The sequence below is a fragment of the Mandrillus leucophaeus genome, unplaced genomic scaffold, assembly GCF_000951045.1.
Source record: "Mandrillus leucophaeus isolate KB7577 unplaced genomic scaffold, Mleu.le_1.0 Scaffold1976, whole genome shotgun sequence".
NCBI classification, from domain to species: domain Eukaryota; kingdom Metazoa; phylum Chordata; class Mammalia; order Primates; family Cercopithecidae; genus Mandrillus; species Mandrillus leucophaeus.
This window is the reverse complement of record NW_012102005.1, coordinates 13,143-30,189: the sequence shown is the minus strand read 5'-3', so window position 1 is coordinate 30,189 and position 17,047 is coordinate 13,143. Positions and strand designations below refer to the sequence as shown.

The window sequence follows — 17,047 nt, the reverse complement described above, 5'->3', positions numbered from 1 at the left end:
CGGTGGCGTGGCCAAGCAGAGCCGCGACCCCGTGAGGTTGCCGGGGCCACGGCGCCTCGTGGAGTAGTCCGTGAGACACGCACATTTCACAGGCAGCTGCTGAGTGGCACACGCGCACTGCTCACTCGTGGGGAGGGCCTCCAGAACCAGGGCCGGCCCCCTCGGAAGCCAGCACACATGCGCGGGAGCACCCAGAACCGGGCCAATCGCGAGCCTGGACGGCCGGACGTGGCCCTCGCGGGCTTTGTAACCCTCGAGCCTTTACGCATGCGCACTAGCTGCCAGGCAGGCCGGCCCAACATTACCTCACATATCCGGAGCGCGCGCGGGAGTGCATTGCGCAGGCGCGCTGCCTGGAGTCCCGCCCCCTGCAGGGGTTGCTCCAATCACCACTGGAGGCTCCCTCCCAAGCCACCCGCGCTGCTGAGCTGAGAGGAAATGGCGGGGAGGTCTCTGGCGTCGAAGGCCGAGCCCACCGCCGGAGCCATGGACGGGGCTGAGAAGGCCGAAGGTAGTGGAGGGAGGCAGGGAACTGTGCGTGAGGGTCTGACCTCGCCGAGGCGGGGCAGGGTTGGGGCGCGGGTGGCGGCTACTTCTTCCTGTCAGAACTGATGGTGCTGACTGAGACTTAGCGGGTTTCTTCAGAAAACTTTCCGCCAAGATGAGGGAGTGCTTGCCCGCACACCCCTGACTTCGTCTTAAAGCATTGAACTTTGCTCCAATTTTGGTTTTTAGGTAATTAGTCAAAAGACATCCTGTCGTTCCACAGACTTTCCATACACACCTCTTAAAAAGGACATTTTCCTGACGCTCCCAATCCCAAGGGAATTCCTAATTCCACACTCCTCTTCCTAGAACCAGCAAGTGTCCAGATTTCCCGGTCGCACTAACCTGGTTCTTGACTGTGGGTTCCCACACCCAGCATGCCGATGCCCCGGGGAGCCGGGGGAGGCCGACTCCGCGCAGATCTCCCGTTTGTTTCTCCCCGACCCCGACCTGCCGTAGAGGCTCCTACCTCACCCTGGGAAGGGAGGGACAAGGCAGCTGGTCAGTGTTGTACAGAAGTCCCGAAATTGCAGCCCAACAAAGAGCAAGAACACTGTCCTGGCCGTTTCCACTTCAGGACGCTGTGTACCTCTGGGTGTTTTGGGAGAATTTTCAAACTTACACAAAAGTGGAGAGAATTGTACGGTGACGTCCCTCCTGCTGTCACTCAACTTGTCACTCTGTCCTGAGCTCATGTGTCCCCCCTGAGTTAAAACGCTGCAATTAACAAACGCCACAGTGGCTGCCTCCAGCCCTACCTGCGTGAATATCATGGCAGGTGCTCTGTCGTGTTCTTACAAAATGAAGGTTTGAATACTGAAACAAGCTTGGCACAGAAAGCATCCCTACAGTGAGATGTGGCACAGTGAAAGCCCCAGTGAAGGACAAAGCAAGTAAACAGGACAGACGCAAACGTATCCCTTTCATTAAGCACCTACTGGCCCGCCACTGTGGTAGCCTTTCAGTATCACAGCTCCATGTTCCTCACATAACCTAGTATATTTAGATAAGGTTTAACCAACGTTGCTTGTGCCTTCGTTCAAACTGCTACAACAGAAATGCCATTATTTCTCACAGTTTTCGAGGCTAGAAGTTCAAGATCAAGGTGCAATGCAGCGTCTGGTGGGGGCCTGCTTCCTGGTTGTAGACTTCTGTCTTCTCATTTTGTCCTCATATGGGGGAAGTTGCTGCCGGCCTCTCTGGTTTTATAAGGGCACTAATCCCATTGCTGAGGGCCCTACTCTCATGACCTAATCACCTCCCAAAGGCCCCACCTCCTAATGCAGTCACACTAAGAGATTAGGATTTCAACATACGAATTATGGATGGGGGCACAAACATTCAGTCTATAGTTACCAGCTGTAGAAGAAAGTTAAAGGACAAGATTCCAGTTTTAGTCGGGATGTTATCTAGGATCAGTGACACTAGATGCATTTTAGTAAAAGGTCTGTTAGTCTCCATCTAACTGGCTGCAGTTATTATTATAAAGGGGAATGACTGGGGAAAACGAATGTTTGTGTTTCAATTTTTTCTTCATGCTTTTTCACACATGCCAATTACTTGAATAATGTAAAAATTCATAAATTTATGAGCAGTGATTTGTGTAAGATTTCAGGTGGGACCAAAATGAGGGGACTCTATAAACTCAAAAATAAGCATTTCACAAAACTCTATGCTTGATTTTTTTTTTTTTTTTTTGAGACAAGATTGTGCTCTGTTGCTCAGGCAGGAGTGCAGTGTTACAATCACTGCTCACTGCAGCCTTGACCTCCTGGCCTCAAGCAGTTCTCCCACCTCAGCCTCTTAAGTAGCTGCAATCACAGGTGCATGTCACCACTCCCAGATAATATTTTTAAATTTGTTATTTGTAGAGATGGGGTTTTGCTGCATTGCTCAGGCTGCTCTTGAACTCCTATGCTCAAGCAGTCCTCCTGCTTCAGCCTCCCAAAAGTGCTGGGATTATGGATGTGAACTACTGAGCCTGGCCTTATGCATGTATCCATGATTTTTAATGGCTGTAAATGATTTATCCTGTGTATGTGCTATAATTTATTTAACAAATCCCCTAAGACATATTTAGGCTTCTTCCAGTTTTTTACTATTATAAACAATATAGTGATGAACACCTTGCGCATTATCCATATCAGAATTACTTAGGACATTGTCTTAGAAAAGAAGATGCACCCAAACTTTTGATATTTACTATCAGAGAGTTTGTAAGGAGACACCTTGATTTTGCATATCTGGTTGACAAAGATGAACACATTTGGAAACACAGGTGGTTGGTAAAAATGAAAAACTGGGCATCTTGTATACATCAGTGGAGGGTAATTTGGTAATGTCGATCAAAATTGTGACAAACTTTGGTCAGGTGCCTCTGAGCCTTCTCAACTATGCCTCGGCCTTGGCCTGTGATACGGTTTCAATCTGTGTCCTCACCCAAATCTCATGTTGAATTGTAATCCCCAGTGTTGAAGGTGGGGCCTGGTGGGAGGTGGTCGGATCACAGGAGACCAATTTTATTTAGATAGTGACCACCTATCTTTTAACTGGATCTCTGAGCTCTGGGAAGAGGCCACACTGAATCATGGGTGTCCAAAAAGGGAGAATTATTATGAGGCTAGACCACATGGATGCTTTAACAGTGCACTTAAGAAACATTTTAAAAAAAAAAAAATTCTAAGTGTCTAAAATATACTCTTCCTTAAAAACGCAAGAGTAGCTTCTGTTGCAATAATTAGTAAAAAGAAAAAAAAAAAAATATATATATATATATATATCAGGTAACACAGTACAAAAGCAAGCAGTTTAAGAGCTAAGATGAATTTGTCTGTTTACACTCTTGGAAATGCATAAGGAAAAGCAGTTTTCTCCGCAAATGGGAGTCTGATGCCTTCTCCATTTTCTTTAAGGAACCTCATGCTATTATAAACTGTTTTAGGTCCCTCATGCAGCAGAGGGTGCAAGAGAAAGGAGAGACAGCAGAACTAAATGAAGAAAACAGCCTTCAGTCAACTGAGAAGAAAAAAAAAACTTTTGCTCAAAAAACACAAGGACCTAGGAGAGAGAAAAAAGAAAAATCATGAAAGCCTTTTAAACACACACACACACACACACACACACACACACACATATATATCTTGGATGTTAGCTTTTAATTAAGCTGACTTTTAACCTTTTGAGTTTCTTTTAAATTTTTTTTCCAAATCTCTTCAACATATTTCAGCTAGGACGAATAGCTGCTATTTCAGAAGTACCAAGTATCAAACCAGAAAGGTCTTGATTTAGGAACCAAACCCAGGCTGTTACGGAAAAAAAGAAGACAGAACCTCAGCTATGGAACTGCAGTGTGGGTGACAATCATTTCTCTTTCAGTTTGGCCTGGCTAGCAAAAAGATAGCCTTGTTATGTAAATGAAACCACTTAAGTAGTCAAAATCAAAAATCTTCTCCCCCTTTTTTACTTTTACTGGCCGTTTTTTCTTCCCCCACCACCACTTTTCTGATGGGAATTTAGCCACTTCAGAGGCCTTGTTCCACATAATTTGGAACTTTCCTTTGGATTTGATCAAGTCAGATAGAATTGGCCAAACCCAATGGGAAAAGGACCAAAACAGCAAAAACAGAAAGAAACAACAAAAAAAAATAGCGGTTAAGCATAACAAACAAATGATCACACAACTTGTATGATTACTGAACACTGTAATGGTAAGGAAAAATTAAGAGCAGCTGGTTGTTAATCTTACCTTTAGCCAAGACAAACCCCAATTCAGTTACTTACCTAGGGACGGGTCTTAGGCTGAAGACTTGTCTCTATCATGTTAGAAGCAGGAAAAAAAAACCCTCAAACTTGTCTTTCCTGTTGGGAGCGAGTTCAAACTCCAGAAATGAGTTTTCATGGTAGCAGGAAAACTTGCCTTCCTTGTCGAAAGCAAGTAAAACTCCAGAAAAAGAGAAGAGTTGTTCAGAAAATAAACTTTGGCCTTCGAACGAATTTTGGGAAATGAGGGATTCCCTGGATAGGGGAGTTCCAGACCTCAGCAACTTGTGAAATTAGTTTGAGCCACAAAGATAGCTCAAGCTGCTAGCAGGCACTGGTAGAATATTTGTCAAAGGTCAGGAGCACCTCTACTCAGAATCCCTTTGTGGTTGCCAAAATGTGAAACCCCAAAATCTGAGACAGGTCTCAGTCAATTTAGGAAGTTTATTTTACCAAAGTTAGGGATGCATGCCTGCGACACAGCCTCAGGAGGTCCTGATGACATGTGCCCAGGGTGGCAAGGTAGTCAGAGCACAGGTTGGTTTATATGCTTTTTAGGGAGACATGAGACATGAATCAACATATGTAAGATGAACATTGGTTCGATCTGGAAAGGTGGGTCACCTCAAAGCATTGATGAGACAACTTGAAGCAGGGAGGTTGACTTCAAGATCATAGGTAGATAAAAAACAAATGGTTGCATTATTTTGAGTTTGTGGTTAGCCTTTCCAAAGGAGGCAATCAGATATGCATTTATCTGAGTGAGCAGAGAGATGACTTTGAATTCATTTATTTTCAGATATTTATTTTACAAAATCAGATACACATCTATCTCAGCAGAGGGTAACTTTGAATTGATTTATTTTCAAATATTTATAAAAAGATTTATTTTCCTTTCACAATGTTAATGCCATAAATAATTTCTTATATCTACTAATTTTAGTGTTAAAAATAGGTTCCAATAATTATAAAAAATTAATATGAAATTTTTTTTTTTTTTTTTTTTTTTGAGACGGAGTCTCACGCTGTCGCCCAGGTTGGAGTGCAGTGGCGCGATCTCGGCTCACTGCAAGCTCCGCCTCCTGGGTTCACGCCATTCTCCTGCCTCAGCCTCCTGAGTAGCTGGGACTACAGGCGCCCGCCACCGCGCCCGGCTAATTTTTTTGTATTTTTTAGTAGAGACGGGGTTTCACTGTGGTCTCGATCTCCTGACCTTGTGATTCGCCCGCCTCGGCCTCCCAAAGTGCTGGGATTACAGGCGTGAGCCACCACGCCCGGCAATATGAAATATTTTATGGGGAGATTTCAGGTTTAGTATTGGTTGTATATAGGAAAGCTATTTGTATTTATATATGTTTTTAAACTAACATCCTAAGGCATTTTGCTACTAATCCTTATGGTTTTATAGAAAACTCTCTTAAGAACTTCCTAGATTATGTTATCTGCTAGTTACAATGATTTTTGACTCCTTGTTCCAGGTTTTTATACCCTCATTTTTTTTCTTGAATTATTATATCAGGAGCTTTGACCTTACTTTGAACAGCCTCAGCAGTGAGAGTACACCCCTGCCCTCACCCAGAGTTTTACAAAGGGCTGCCTGGTATAATTTTACCCTGCAGGGAAAAGCTGACCATGGAGGAGCCTGATTCATCTAGTGTACTGTTCACCTTAGGACAAGGAGCAGGGCTACCACTCTGGCTGGAGACCTGCCCTCAGTCTACCTCAGTCTCAGCCCAGGGGCTGTCAGATCCTTCCTCTGGCCTCTCGCCCTGCTTGATTCTGAAATGTTTGGTTTTGTCTCCACAGGGCAGGACACATCCTCACAGAAAATTGAAGACTTGATGGAAATGGTGAAAAAGCTGCAGAAAGGTCATGTGTCTCCTTTGTGTGAGGCTCAGCCTGAGATTTGGGGCCAAGCAGATGTGGGTTCAATTTCCAGCCCCACAATGTACAAACTTGGGAAATAATCCTCTTCACCTTCTCTTTCTTTTAAAACTTAATTACTTAAACTAAAAATAGGGTCCCATCATTCAAAATTAAAGAAGGAAAAAGGGTAAGGAAGGCAAAGTGTTATCCCAAAACCCTGTCCCAAACCTCTTGCTGGTCACCCATTTGGCTCCACTGCAGTCCATTAAATCCAGAAGTTGCCACCTTTACTTCCCTTTCTTTCCCCTCAACCGCTACTCCCTCTTTGCTCACTAGGCTCCTGCCAGCCATGTTCCCACCTCAGAGGTGTTCTTTGCACTGACTACCTCCCACCCCAACCCAAAGAGCTGCAGGGCCTGCCCCCCTGCCACCTGATTTGGGGCTCTCATGATACCTTCCCATATCTGAGGAGCGCTTTCCACTCCTTTGCGCTTTAACGCCCCTTGCCCTACTTTATTTCTCTTGAACACAGTTACCACAGCCCCACTCGGTATCTTATTGTGTCTGTTCCCAGTCTCGCCCACCCAGAACATGAGCCCTGTGAGGGCCCCACACAGCACCTGCTTTCAGTAGGTACTCAATAGATCTGTGTTGCGTGAAAGCAGCAGAGACACAAGGCTGGCAAGCACCCCACCTCTGCCTGCCCTGGCAACTCAACCTCCTTTCCTCCCTGCAGTGGGAAGCCTAGAGCCCCGAGTTGAGGTCCTGATTAACCGGATTAATGAGGCCCAGCAAGGTGAGTTCAGGGGCCTTGGCTGCCAGCTAGTACCAGCTACATGGTTTGCAGGGCTCTGTGCCAAATGAGAATGCAGGGTCCCTTGTTCCAAAGTTACTGGTTATTCACAACAGCAGCAGCAGAGCCTTAAATTAAGCACAGGGCATTTCAGCATGCAACTGCCATAGTTAATATACCCATGATCCTAGCCCTGCTATCAGCAGACCCTGGCAAGGAGAGCCTGGACTCTGGAAGCCTCATTTCCTACTGTATAAAATCTAGGCCACTATAGATTTTCCTGAAGGCAAATGAGAAATGTCACTGTTGGCAAGAGAATAGAGGCTACACTCACACAATGTTTTTCTGCTCTCTGGTGAAGCCAAAAAGAAAGCCAATGAAGACCTAGGAGAGGCCCGGACCATCTGTGAGGCCCTGCAGAAGGAACTGGACTTGTGTAAGAGAGCCGGGGGTCACCCAGAGGTCCCCACAGTGTCTCAAGCCTCCCCTAACCCTGTATTCCAGATGATAAGCATCCTTGCCATGGCCGAGGGTCCTGTACCCTCTCCAGCCTCATGTCCTGCCAGTCTCCCCCTCTCTTCTCTGCTTGTGGAAGTGTTCAAGAAATACCCTCCAACCTCATTCCCACCTCAGAGCTTTTGCCAGGTGCTGCCTATGCTTCCTCAGATAATACAGGTTCCTCTTTCCTCACATCAACAGTTCTAAGTTAGAATGTCCCCAGACAGGATGACTGGCATTCCCCAGTCATCCCATCTAAAGGTGGCACCCTGTCAGCATCTGGTCACATGCCCCTTCCTATTTGATGTGTTTCTTCACAGCCCTTACCCGACTTCATGGGTGTTTGTATTTTTTCTCTCCTCCCCATATAAAAGCATGGGCATCCTCCAGGGCCCTCACAGCCACCCTCTGTAAATGTGAAGGCCCTTTGGTGCTTACAGGGAATGTGGGCACCAGAGAGTAGGGAGGGGCTCACTTCGAGGGGTTCACATTTGGGTTGGGGGCAAGGCTGTGCCTAACTTCTCATGTGACCGTGAGCAATCCCCATCCCTGAGGGTGCGTTGCATAGTCCCTGATGCCAAAATGTGTCACTGTTTTCCAGTGCATGGAGAGAAAGTACACCTGAAGGAGATCTTGAGCAAAAAACAAGGTATCTGCCACTCCCGTCTCCAGGCTTGTTCCTTTTGCCAGCCCACAGAGGCCCACTCTCCCCCTATGGCAGCTGAAGCCTTTTGAAACCTATCCCAGCTTGCCTCTCGCCTGTGGCTTCCACCAGACATGTAGTAAATGTTAAAGCTCAATCAAGTGTCCACAGACCTGACATGATCTGGCCGTGTTCCCCTGCCAAAACCTGATACCTTGACAGGTTCTCATAGGGCCCTGTTGCTCTCCCTACAGAGACCCTGAGGATCCTCCGGCTGCATTGCCAGGAAAAGGAAAGTGAGGCACAGAGGTAAGAGCTTCCAGCTGAGCCTAACTCTGCCCCTACCTCTTTATTCTGGTAGAGCAGAAAGAGGCAGGAAGGTGAGTCTGAGATCCACAGCTCTCATTCTCTCTCTCTAAACAATGGAGAGTCCAAAGAGTGTCTTTCCCCTTTGGCTCCAACAGCAGGCAGTAGTGTTAAAGGTAACTCTCTCAGTGGCATAGACGTTCATTTGCTAAATTATCAATTAAATTTCTTCAACTGGTTTTTATTCTTTGCCTCTTACTCTTTGTCATACTCCTTGGATGTCTGTTCACTCATCTGTCTGTTCACTTGTCTGTTGGCATTGAGCCAACCACTTGTCCATTCTCTCTCCATCCATTATCTTTTCATCCACCCATCGATTTGTCCATGCATTTCTCCACTTCCTGATTTAGCTCATTTTGTTACCAGAGGCCCCAGGCCCTAGCACACTGAGATTTCAGTTCTTTGGGAAAACCAGATGATACTAAGATGTGTGTGCATTTGCTTACTTGACCATGTCCACACTCATCTCTCTTAACCTGACAACATTACTTCCAGGGGGCAAATGCTCACGTCACTCCCTACCCATCACTTGTTACAGAGAAGGACCTTAATGTAGAGGGGGAAAAAATAGCCTCAATAGAGGGAGGCAGAAGCCCCAACCCAGTGCCCTCCTGGGGCTTAAGAAAACATGGCTGAGGGCTGCCTCACCTCTCCCAGGAAGCACACCGTGCTGCAGGAGTGCAAGGAGAGAATTTCTGCTCTAAGCTTGCAGATTGAAGAAGAGAAGAACAAACAGAGACAGCTGAGGTAAACCTTAGCACCTGAGGCAGGGGGTTTGGATGGCTGGTAGTTGGGGCATAATGTCAAAGATGGGGGTTAGAAGAGCTGGCTACGCTGAGCCTTAGAGGTTCAAGGTGGAGAAGATGCTCCCAGTGGAGCAGAGACCATGAGCAAAGCACCCCAAGGTCTGTGCCTGAAGACCCACAGACTTGGACAGGCTGTGAAGGTGGTGATGTCATCCCATATCACCTCATGCCTGTGGTTGGTCCCCAGGTTAGCGTTCGAGGAACAGCTGGAGGAGCTGATGGGCCAGCACAAGGACCTCGGGGACTTCCATGTGAGTCCCTCAAAGCCATTTCTCCCCTTTCCACATCTACCCTAGCAGCACCAGGCCCAAACGGTCACTTCCTCTCACCTGCCACACCCAGTCCTCGAGCAAGCCCTGGTGGTGCTAAGATCAACATTGCCCAAATCCAGCCCCTTGTCACCTCCTTGTGGCCCTGCTGCTCAGTGGTCAGGGGCATCTCTGATGAGCCAAGGTCAAGTTTTCCTTCAGTGTCAGTGGATGTGTCTGGAACCATCACGGGCACAAGGGAGACAACGAGGATAAGCAATCAGTGTTTGCCCGCCAGGAGGACCCCAGGCACTGAACAGGAAAATAGACAGTGAGTGTTAGGAAGGAAGGGCTCAGTGAGGAGGTCACGCCAGGACAGAGGGGAGTGGGGGGAGCTGCAGAGCTAAACTGGTACCTGATCCTCCAGAAAACGGCCAAGACTCATAGTGTTTGCAGGTTTATCTGTTACAACAATCCATGAGCCTCCCCACTGCAGCACTGCAGAGATGTGGGATGACAGAAGTGCACAGGGAGGAAATGGCCAGTGCCATGGCCCTAAGGCTGTACTGTGGCTGGTGTGCACAGAGGGGCAGAGTTGTTCGAAGTGAGGCATAGTGAGCAAGTATGAAACAAGATCCAGATAGCCTTCTTTGAGGCATGGGGGAAAGCCAAGAGGTGTGGACAGGCCTCTTTTCTTCCCCCTCAGAGGCCAGAGCGGCTGGCAAGGGAGATTTGTGCTCTGGACAGCAACAAGGAGCAGCTGCTCAAGGAAGGTGAGGCCAGGGAAGGTGGATGGCCCATATCTGACCTCACGTTCCCTCATGTGCTCACCTGCCCCTTCGTGCTGCAGAGAAACTGGTCAAGGCAACACTGGAAGATGTGAAGCATCAGCTGTGCTCCCTGTGTGGGGCTGAGGGCCCCTCCACCCTCGATGAGGGACTCTTTCTCCGCAGCCAGGAGGCTGCAGCCACAGTGTAAGATGTGGAGGTGAAGAGGGTGGGAGGAGGGAGTGGCCGGTGCTGACCACCCCCTACTGGACCCCCCAGGCAGCTGTTTCAGGAAGAGCACAGGAAGGCTGAGGAGCTCCTAGCAGCTGCTGCCCAGAGCCACCAGCAGCTGCAGCAGAAGTGCCAACAATTGCAGCAGAAGCGGCAGAGGTGTGTGTGGAGGCGCTGTCCCCGCAACCCCCACCAGGAAGGTGACTGATGTTGTATCTCCTCTCTCCACTTTCTGTCTCTCTGACTGTTGAAAACCTCTTGTCCCTCCTCCACCCTTCCCTCTTCTTCCTTCCCCCATCCTACCTCTTCCTGTCCAGGCTGAAGGAAGAGCTAGAAAAGCGTGGAATGCAAGTCCCTGCCCAAGCCCAGAGCACACAAGAGGAAGAGGCTGGCCCAGGAGAAGTGGTAAGTCCCAGAACTGGGTGTCAGGGAACAGAGACAGCTACTGAAGGGATGGCGGAAGGGACAGGAGGACAAGGGAGGGGGTCCTGGGACTCCTCAGAGGATGGTCTGTGGTGAAGGGCTTTCCCATAGTGGGTCCACCCAAGGTGCTGATGGGGCAGGAGGGGACCATGTGGCCGTGGGGACAGATATAGATTCCCACCCTGGACACTAACCACCTGCAGGCCAGTCCCAAGCCCCTAAAAGCCCCTGAGGAGAAAGACCTGGAGCTGCACACCAAGCAGGACCTGATGTCCTCATAGGCCAGGAGGACACACTCCACCCCTGACCTTAGCCCAAGGGGCTTTCAGGAAACAAAGGAGTTACTTTGATACAACCCATCTCATCTGAGTCTACTGGTGAGGAGTAGGGGTTGGGCCCAAGACCCCCAGGCTCCTGTGACTGATTGAAGCCTCGGCTTGACTCTGCCTCTGGGTCTGGGCCAGAAATACATCACAGGTTTTCAATAAATGCTTCCTTAACCTCCTGGTCTCTGGATTGCTCATCTCTGGGACCTGCCAGGCTCTTCTGGGTCCCCAGGCAGAGGGATGCAGGCCTGAGACGCTCTCACAGTGGGCCCAGGAGGTCTGGAACCCACCTCCATACACACGTACACACACCTTGTGATTTATTCTTCAATTCCTTCATTACAGGTCTGGACTATACAGACTCCCAGAAATTAAAAAAATTTAAAAAAATGAGGATCAGTGAGCCGGGATTCAAAATCAGCCAGTTCCATATGATAGTCTCCACGTGTTAGCTGTGTAGTTTGTGCTCTCAAGAACACAAAATGTATAACTCAGGTACTTTTGGACAGGAACAGGATAGAAATCCTCAGCGTGCAGGGAGTCAATCAACTAGGATGTAAGTCATGTGCATCTGATGCGTGCTTCAAATTCACTGAAATGCATTGACCCAATCAAGGCCAATGGTGGGAGTCAAAGTCTGCATGTTCTGAGTCAGAATACATTGAATTCATGACAAAAGAGATCCCTTTTCTTGACAGGCTCCCAGACCAGGTAGACCAGTGACATGGTGGAGTTGAAAAGAGAGGCTCACTGAAGAGCACTGTTTCCATGGAAAAATGGAACATGGCAAAGTGCAGAAATTCTTCAGTCAGTCCAGGACAGACGAGTTCTCTAAGATGCAGTTAATTATGCCTGTTTCAAACAAACTGGTGATACACTATCAAACATGAATTTTAAATCAAGTGGAAGTTAGAAAATATATTGAACTGAATGGCAATGAAGACACCACATTTTAAAACTAATTCAGTTAAGCCCATGATTAGAAAGAACTTTAGCTTTTATTGGTTCACCACAATTTTTTAAAAAAAATCAACCAGTGATTGTTCAGTTAATGAATAAAAGGCCTTTGACACAGTTCAACATTTATTCATGTGAAAAAAAAAAAAACTAAAAAAACAAACAGCTTCCCTTAGATTTATTGGTGAGATGTCTAAACAATTTCATGTTGAAAATAACTCAAGGATGTCTGCAATATTCAAATACTGTTTATCATACTAGAAGTTCTATACGGTGAAATAGTTAAGACATGGATTTATGATTATATGCTTTATGAATCTCAATCTACAGATAAATTTCAGAACGTCTAAATGAGTATAAAAGTTTGCTAAATACAGGTCAATATTTCAAAATCACTTTTGTGTCTCAATGCTAGGGCACAGGACCCACAAAATACATCACTTAGCAATCTACAGTTAGTTGATAGAAAAGGATACAATAAACCAGTAACAAAATAATGATATGCATCAGATAAGGATAAGCATCTCAGCCAAAGGCTGCCTCAGTGAAGGGTCAGGAGAGGCTGGCACGAGCTCTATTTTTTTCCTCTCTGCAGGGTTCTGCCAGAATATGCTTCCTCAGGTAAGAAATCAGCTGTGTGTGTAGAATAGCTCAGAATGGGAGAACTGTGCTGGTTCTCTACACTCATTTGGAGCCGTAGTGTAGGAATATAATATAAACTGGGATTCTTGTATACCCTGCTGGTCATGTAGACATACTCTCACTGTAAATTAGCTCCCAACAGAAGATCTCCTCCTGTGTTTTCGCCAAGACCAGGTGGAAACCTATTTAATAATCAGTTTTACTACTACCAATGGCAATGGTGATGAGATGGTACCAACCACACCCAAACTCAACTTGGATTCACTTATTAATTTGTATATTTGACACCTCAGTTAGGGGTCACTGCCATGCAGGTACATCTCATTCCAGCAACAGAGCTCAGCCCATTGCATACCTGGTAGAACTAATAGCCAGCTACAAAAGCAAAAATACACTTGAAAATAAATGCAGTATTATAAAAATACCATGTACCAAGGAATTAATGTAGCGACAGATGTATGTTATTTCCCCAAAACAACTTTAGAGAAAATTTAAAAGATCTGAATAAATGGAGAGAAAGGTCATGTTCATTAATGGAAACTCATTACTGTAAAGATGTCCTTCCTGCCTAAGGACATATAAGTCCATTATAATTTCAATAAAATTTTGCAGAAATCTCCTGTATTCCAGACATACTCTTCCTTATGAAAGAGTAGTCCAAATTCCACTCAGTAGTCGGGATCAGCCACCCCAGCCAGTAACTCCCTCTTTGCTGGTGATTCAGAGGCATGAGTAGCCCAAAGTGGCCAGTGGCAGCCTTGCAGTTCAGTGGAATCACTAGGGTGTCTGAGTGGAAGGATTTCTTCCTTCAGAACTAAGACCTAAGAGCACAGTCATGGGAACAGGATACAAAACCTTTGCTCGTGGGTCACTAGGGGTAATAATGGGGATACCACTCTCATTTCTACCCTGTGATTTTTGGACCTGTGAATTATGGCTACAAAAGAAACAGTACTCAATATTGGACACTGATTCAGAGCATATACAGTCTTCTAGAGAATCTTGTTCCATCCCTGCAAGGTATTGCCACCTAGCTAGTACTTTGGGTCTTCAAAAGGCCACTCCGTTAGTCTGTCAAACCAGCTGCTTCAGGGTGGTGGGGAACATGGTAAGACAAGTTAATTCCATGAGCATGGACCCATTGAAGTGCTTCCTTTGCTGTGAAGAGAGTTCCTTGATCAGCAGCAATGCTGTGTTGTAGTACCGTGGTTGTGGAAATGGCATTCTGTAAGCCCACCAGTAGTAGTAATGGCAGAGGCATTGTCTGCAAGCAAATGTGTATACAGATATATCCTTATCATTCATTATTCCTTCTGGAGTTGGAGTCACTACTGATAATAACCAAGGCACTATACTAACCATTTCACTTGTCAGGATACACAATGCTGGACTCTTGAAAGAGGCATTGAATAAAATTTAATTTCCCTGCTAGACCCAAGATAGCTGATTTAACAAAGAGGCATAGTGGTCTCCTAAAACAACCCCTTTTCAAATACCAGTTCAGCAATGGATCTCTAAATACGTCTCTGTCTTGCCACAAACCTTACTCTCTTAATTGAAGGGGTTTTTGTAGACTCACACCTTATACCAACTTGAAAAACCTTCCCATCACACTTTCCTATCTTTAAAGTGGGATATGTTTCATCTCTATGTATACAAAGACTGCTTATAAATGAGGGCCTTTAATAATGTCTCCTAGTTTTATGACATTTTCTTCCTGTCCCCACCCCATAAGGGCTAGAGGCCAGATCCATTAACTGTAGAACATCCCATGGACCAGGTAGCTGCCCATCTGCAATAGGACCCATGTAAGCTTAACTTTCACTGTCTCTAAGTCCTTCCTGAATATTTCTCTTTTTAAAATTTTTTTTTTTTTTTTAAAGAAATGTGGCATTTTCAATTACGGTCAAATATCAAGGATATTCTTTTTTTTTTTTTTTTTTTTTAAGTTCCAGGGAACGTGTGCAGGATACACAGGTTTGTTACATAGGTAAACCTGTGCCAGGGTGGTTTGCTGTACCTATCAACCCATCACCTAAGTATTAAGACCAGCATGCATTAGCTGTCTTTTCTGATGCTCTCCCTCCCACCATGTCATCCCACCATAGGCCCCACAGTGTGTTGTTCCTTTCCATGCATCTATGTATTCTCATCATTCAGCTCCCATTTGTGAGTAAGAATATACAGTTTTCTGTTCCTGCATTAGTTTGCTGAGGATAACGGCTTCCAGCTCCATCCATGTCCCTGCAAAGGACATGATCTCATTTCTTTTTATGGCTGCATGGTGTTATCCAGACTGTCATTGATGGTCATCTGGGTTGATTCCATGTTTTTGCTATTGTGAGTAGTGTTGCAGTGAACACACACATGCATGTATCTTCATAGTAGAATGATTTAATGATCTGTATTCCTTTGGGTATATACCCAGTAATGGGATTGCTGGGTCAAATGGTATTTCTGGTTCTGGGTCTTTGAGGAATTTCCACAATGGTTGAACTAATTTACATTCCCACCAACAGTATAAAAGTCTTCCTGTCTCTCTGCAGCCTCACCAGCATCTGTTGTTTCTTGACTTTTTAATACTTGCCATTCTGACTGGCATGACATGGTATCTCATTGTGGTTTTGATGTGCACTTCTCTAATGATCACTGATGGTGATCGTTTTTTCATATGTTAGTTGGCCACATAAATGTCTTTTTTGAAAAAGTGTCTGTTCATGTCCTTTGCCCACTTTTTAATGGGATTGTTTTGTCTTGTAAATTTGTTAAAAATTTTCTCCCATTCTGTAGGTTGTCTGTGCTGATGATAGTTTCTTTTGCTGTGCAGAAACTCTTTAATTAGAGCCCATTTGTCTATTTTTGCTTTTGTCGTCATTGCTATTGACATTTTTGTCATGAAATCTTTGCCTGTGGCTATGTCCTGAATGGTACTGCCTAGGATTTCTTCTAGGGTTTTTATAGTTTTCAGTTTTACTTCCAAGTCTTTAATCCATCTTGAGTTAAATTTTGTATAAGGTGTAAGGAAGGGTTCCACTTTCAGTTTTCTACATATAGCTAGCCAGTTGTCTGAGCACAATTTTATTTATTTATTTATTTATTTATTTATTTATTTAAGATGGAATCTTGCTCTGTCACCAGGCTGGAGTGCAGTAGTGCGATCACAGCTCACTGCAACCTCCACCTCCCAATTTCAAGTGATTCCCCTGCCTCAGCCTCCTGAGTAGCTGGGACTGCAGGTGTGCGCTACCACACCTGGCTAATTTTTTGTATTTTAGTAGAGATGGGGTTTCACCATGTTGGCCAGGAAGGTCTCATCTCCTGACCTCGTGATACATCTGCCTTGGCCTCCGAAAGTGCTGGGATTACAGGTGTAAGCCACCATGCCCGGCCACCAGCACCATTTGTTAAATAGGGAGTCCTTTCCCCATTACTTTTTTTTTTTTTACCAGGTTTCTTGAAGATCAGATGGTTGTAGGTGTGTGGCCTTATTGCTGAGTTCTCTATTCTGTTCCACTGACCTATGTGTCTGTCTTTGTACCAGTAGCATGCTGTTTAGGTTACTGTAGCCTTGTAGTATAGTTTGAAGTCTGGTAGCTTGATGCCGCCAGCTTTGTTCTTTTTGCTTAGGATCGTCTTGGCTATATGGGCTCTTTTTTGGTTCCATATGAAAATTAAAGTAGTTTTTTCTAATTCCATGAAGAATGTCAATGGTAGTTTGATGGGAATAGCATCACATCTATAAATTACTTTGGGCAGTATGGCCATTTTTGTGATATTAATTCTTCCTATCCATGAGCATGGAATGTTTTTCCATTTGTTTGTGTCCTCTCTGATTTCCTTGAGCTGGTTTGTAGTTCTCCTTGAAGAGGTCCTTCACTTCCCTTGTTAGCTATATTCCTAGGTATTTCATTCTCTTTGTAGCAGTTGTGAATGGGAGTTCATTCATGATTTGGCTCTCTGCTTGTATGTTGTTGGTGTACAGGAATGCTTGTGATTTTTGCACATTGATTTTTGTATCCTGAGACTTTACTGAAGTTGCTTATCAGCTTAAGAAGATTTTGGGCTGAGACCATGGGGTTTTTCAGATACAGGATTGTGTCATCTGAAAACAAAGACAATTTTACTTTCTCTCTTGCTATTTAAATACACTTTATTTTTTTCTCTTACCTGATTGCC

At 45.4% G+C, this 17,047-nt stretch overlaps 1 protein-coding gene across 2 annotated transcripts; it reads left to right on the top strand.

The window, feature by feature from the left end:
• The first annotated feature begins 300 nt into the window (after positions 1-300).
• SYCE1 (synaptonemal complex central element protein 1) lies at positions 301-12,157 on the top strand. Of its 2 annotated transcripts, none has more exons than XM_011978616.1 (13): positions 301-511; positions 6,112-6,174; positions 6,908-6,967; positions 7,326-7,400; positions 8,064-8,111; positions 8,360-8,414; positions 9,129-9,218; positions 9,465-9,528; positions 10,232-10,298; positions 10,376-10,499; positions 10,572-10,682; positions 10,841-10,928; positions 11,971-12,157. In XM_011978616.1, the coding sequence occupies exons 1-13, from the start codon at positions 439-441 to the stop codon at positions 12,007-12,009; spliced, it is 957 nt and encodes a 318-aa protein (XP_011834006.1). In that variant the 5' UTR covers positions 301-438; the 3' UTR covers positions 12,010-12,157. The 2 variants fall into 2 exon arrangements, with proteins under 2 accessions (XP_011834006.1, XP_011834005.1); XM_011978615.1 differs by lacking the exon at positions 11,971-12,157 and adding an exon at positions 11,150-11,298.
• The last annotated feature ends 4,890 nt before the right edge of the window (positions 12,158-17,047 follow it).

Bases quoted from the DNA above. Each gene is read 5' to 3' on its own strand.
- SYCE1 (XM_011978615.1), top strand. From the start codon at position 439: ATGGCGGGGAGGTCTCTGGCGTCGAAGGCCGAGCCCACCGCCGGAGCC. The intron at 512-6,111 runs GTAGTGGAGGGA...TTGTCTCCACAG, and splicing joins CGGGGCTGAGAAGGCCGAAG to GGCAGGACACATCCTCACAG. The intron at 8,112-8,359 runs GTATCTGCCACT...CTCTCCCTACAG, and splicing joins GATCTTGAGCAAAAAACAAG to AGACCCTGAGGATCCTCCGG.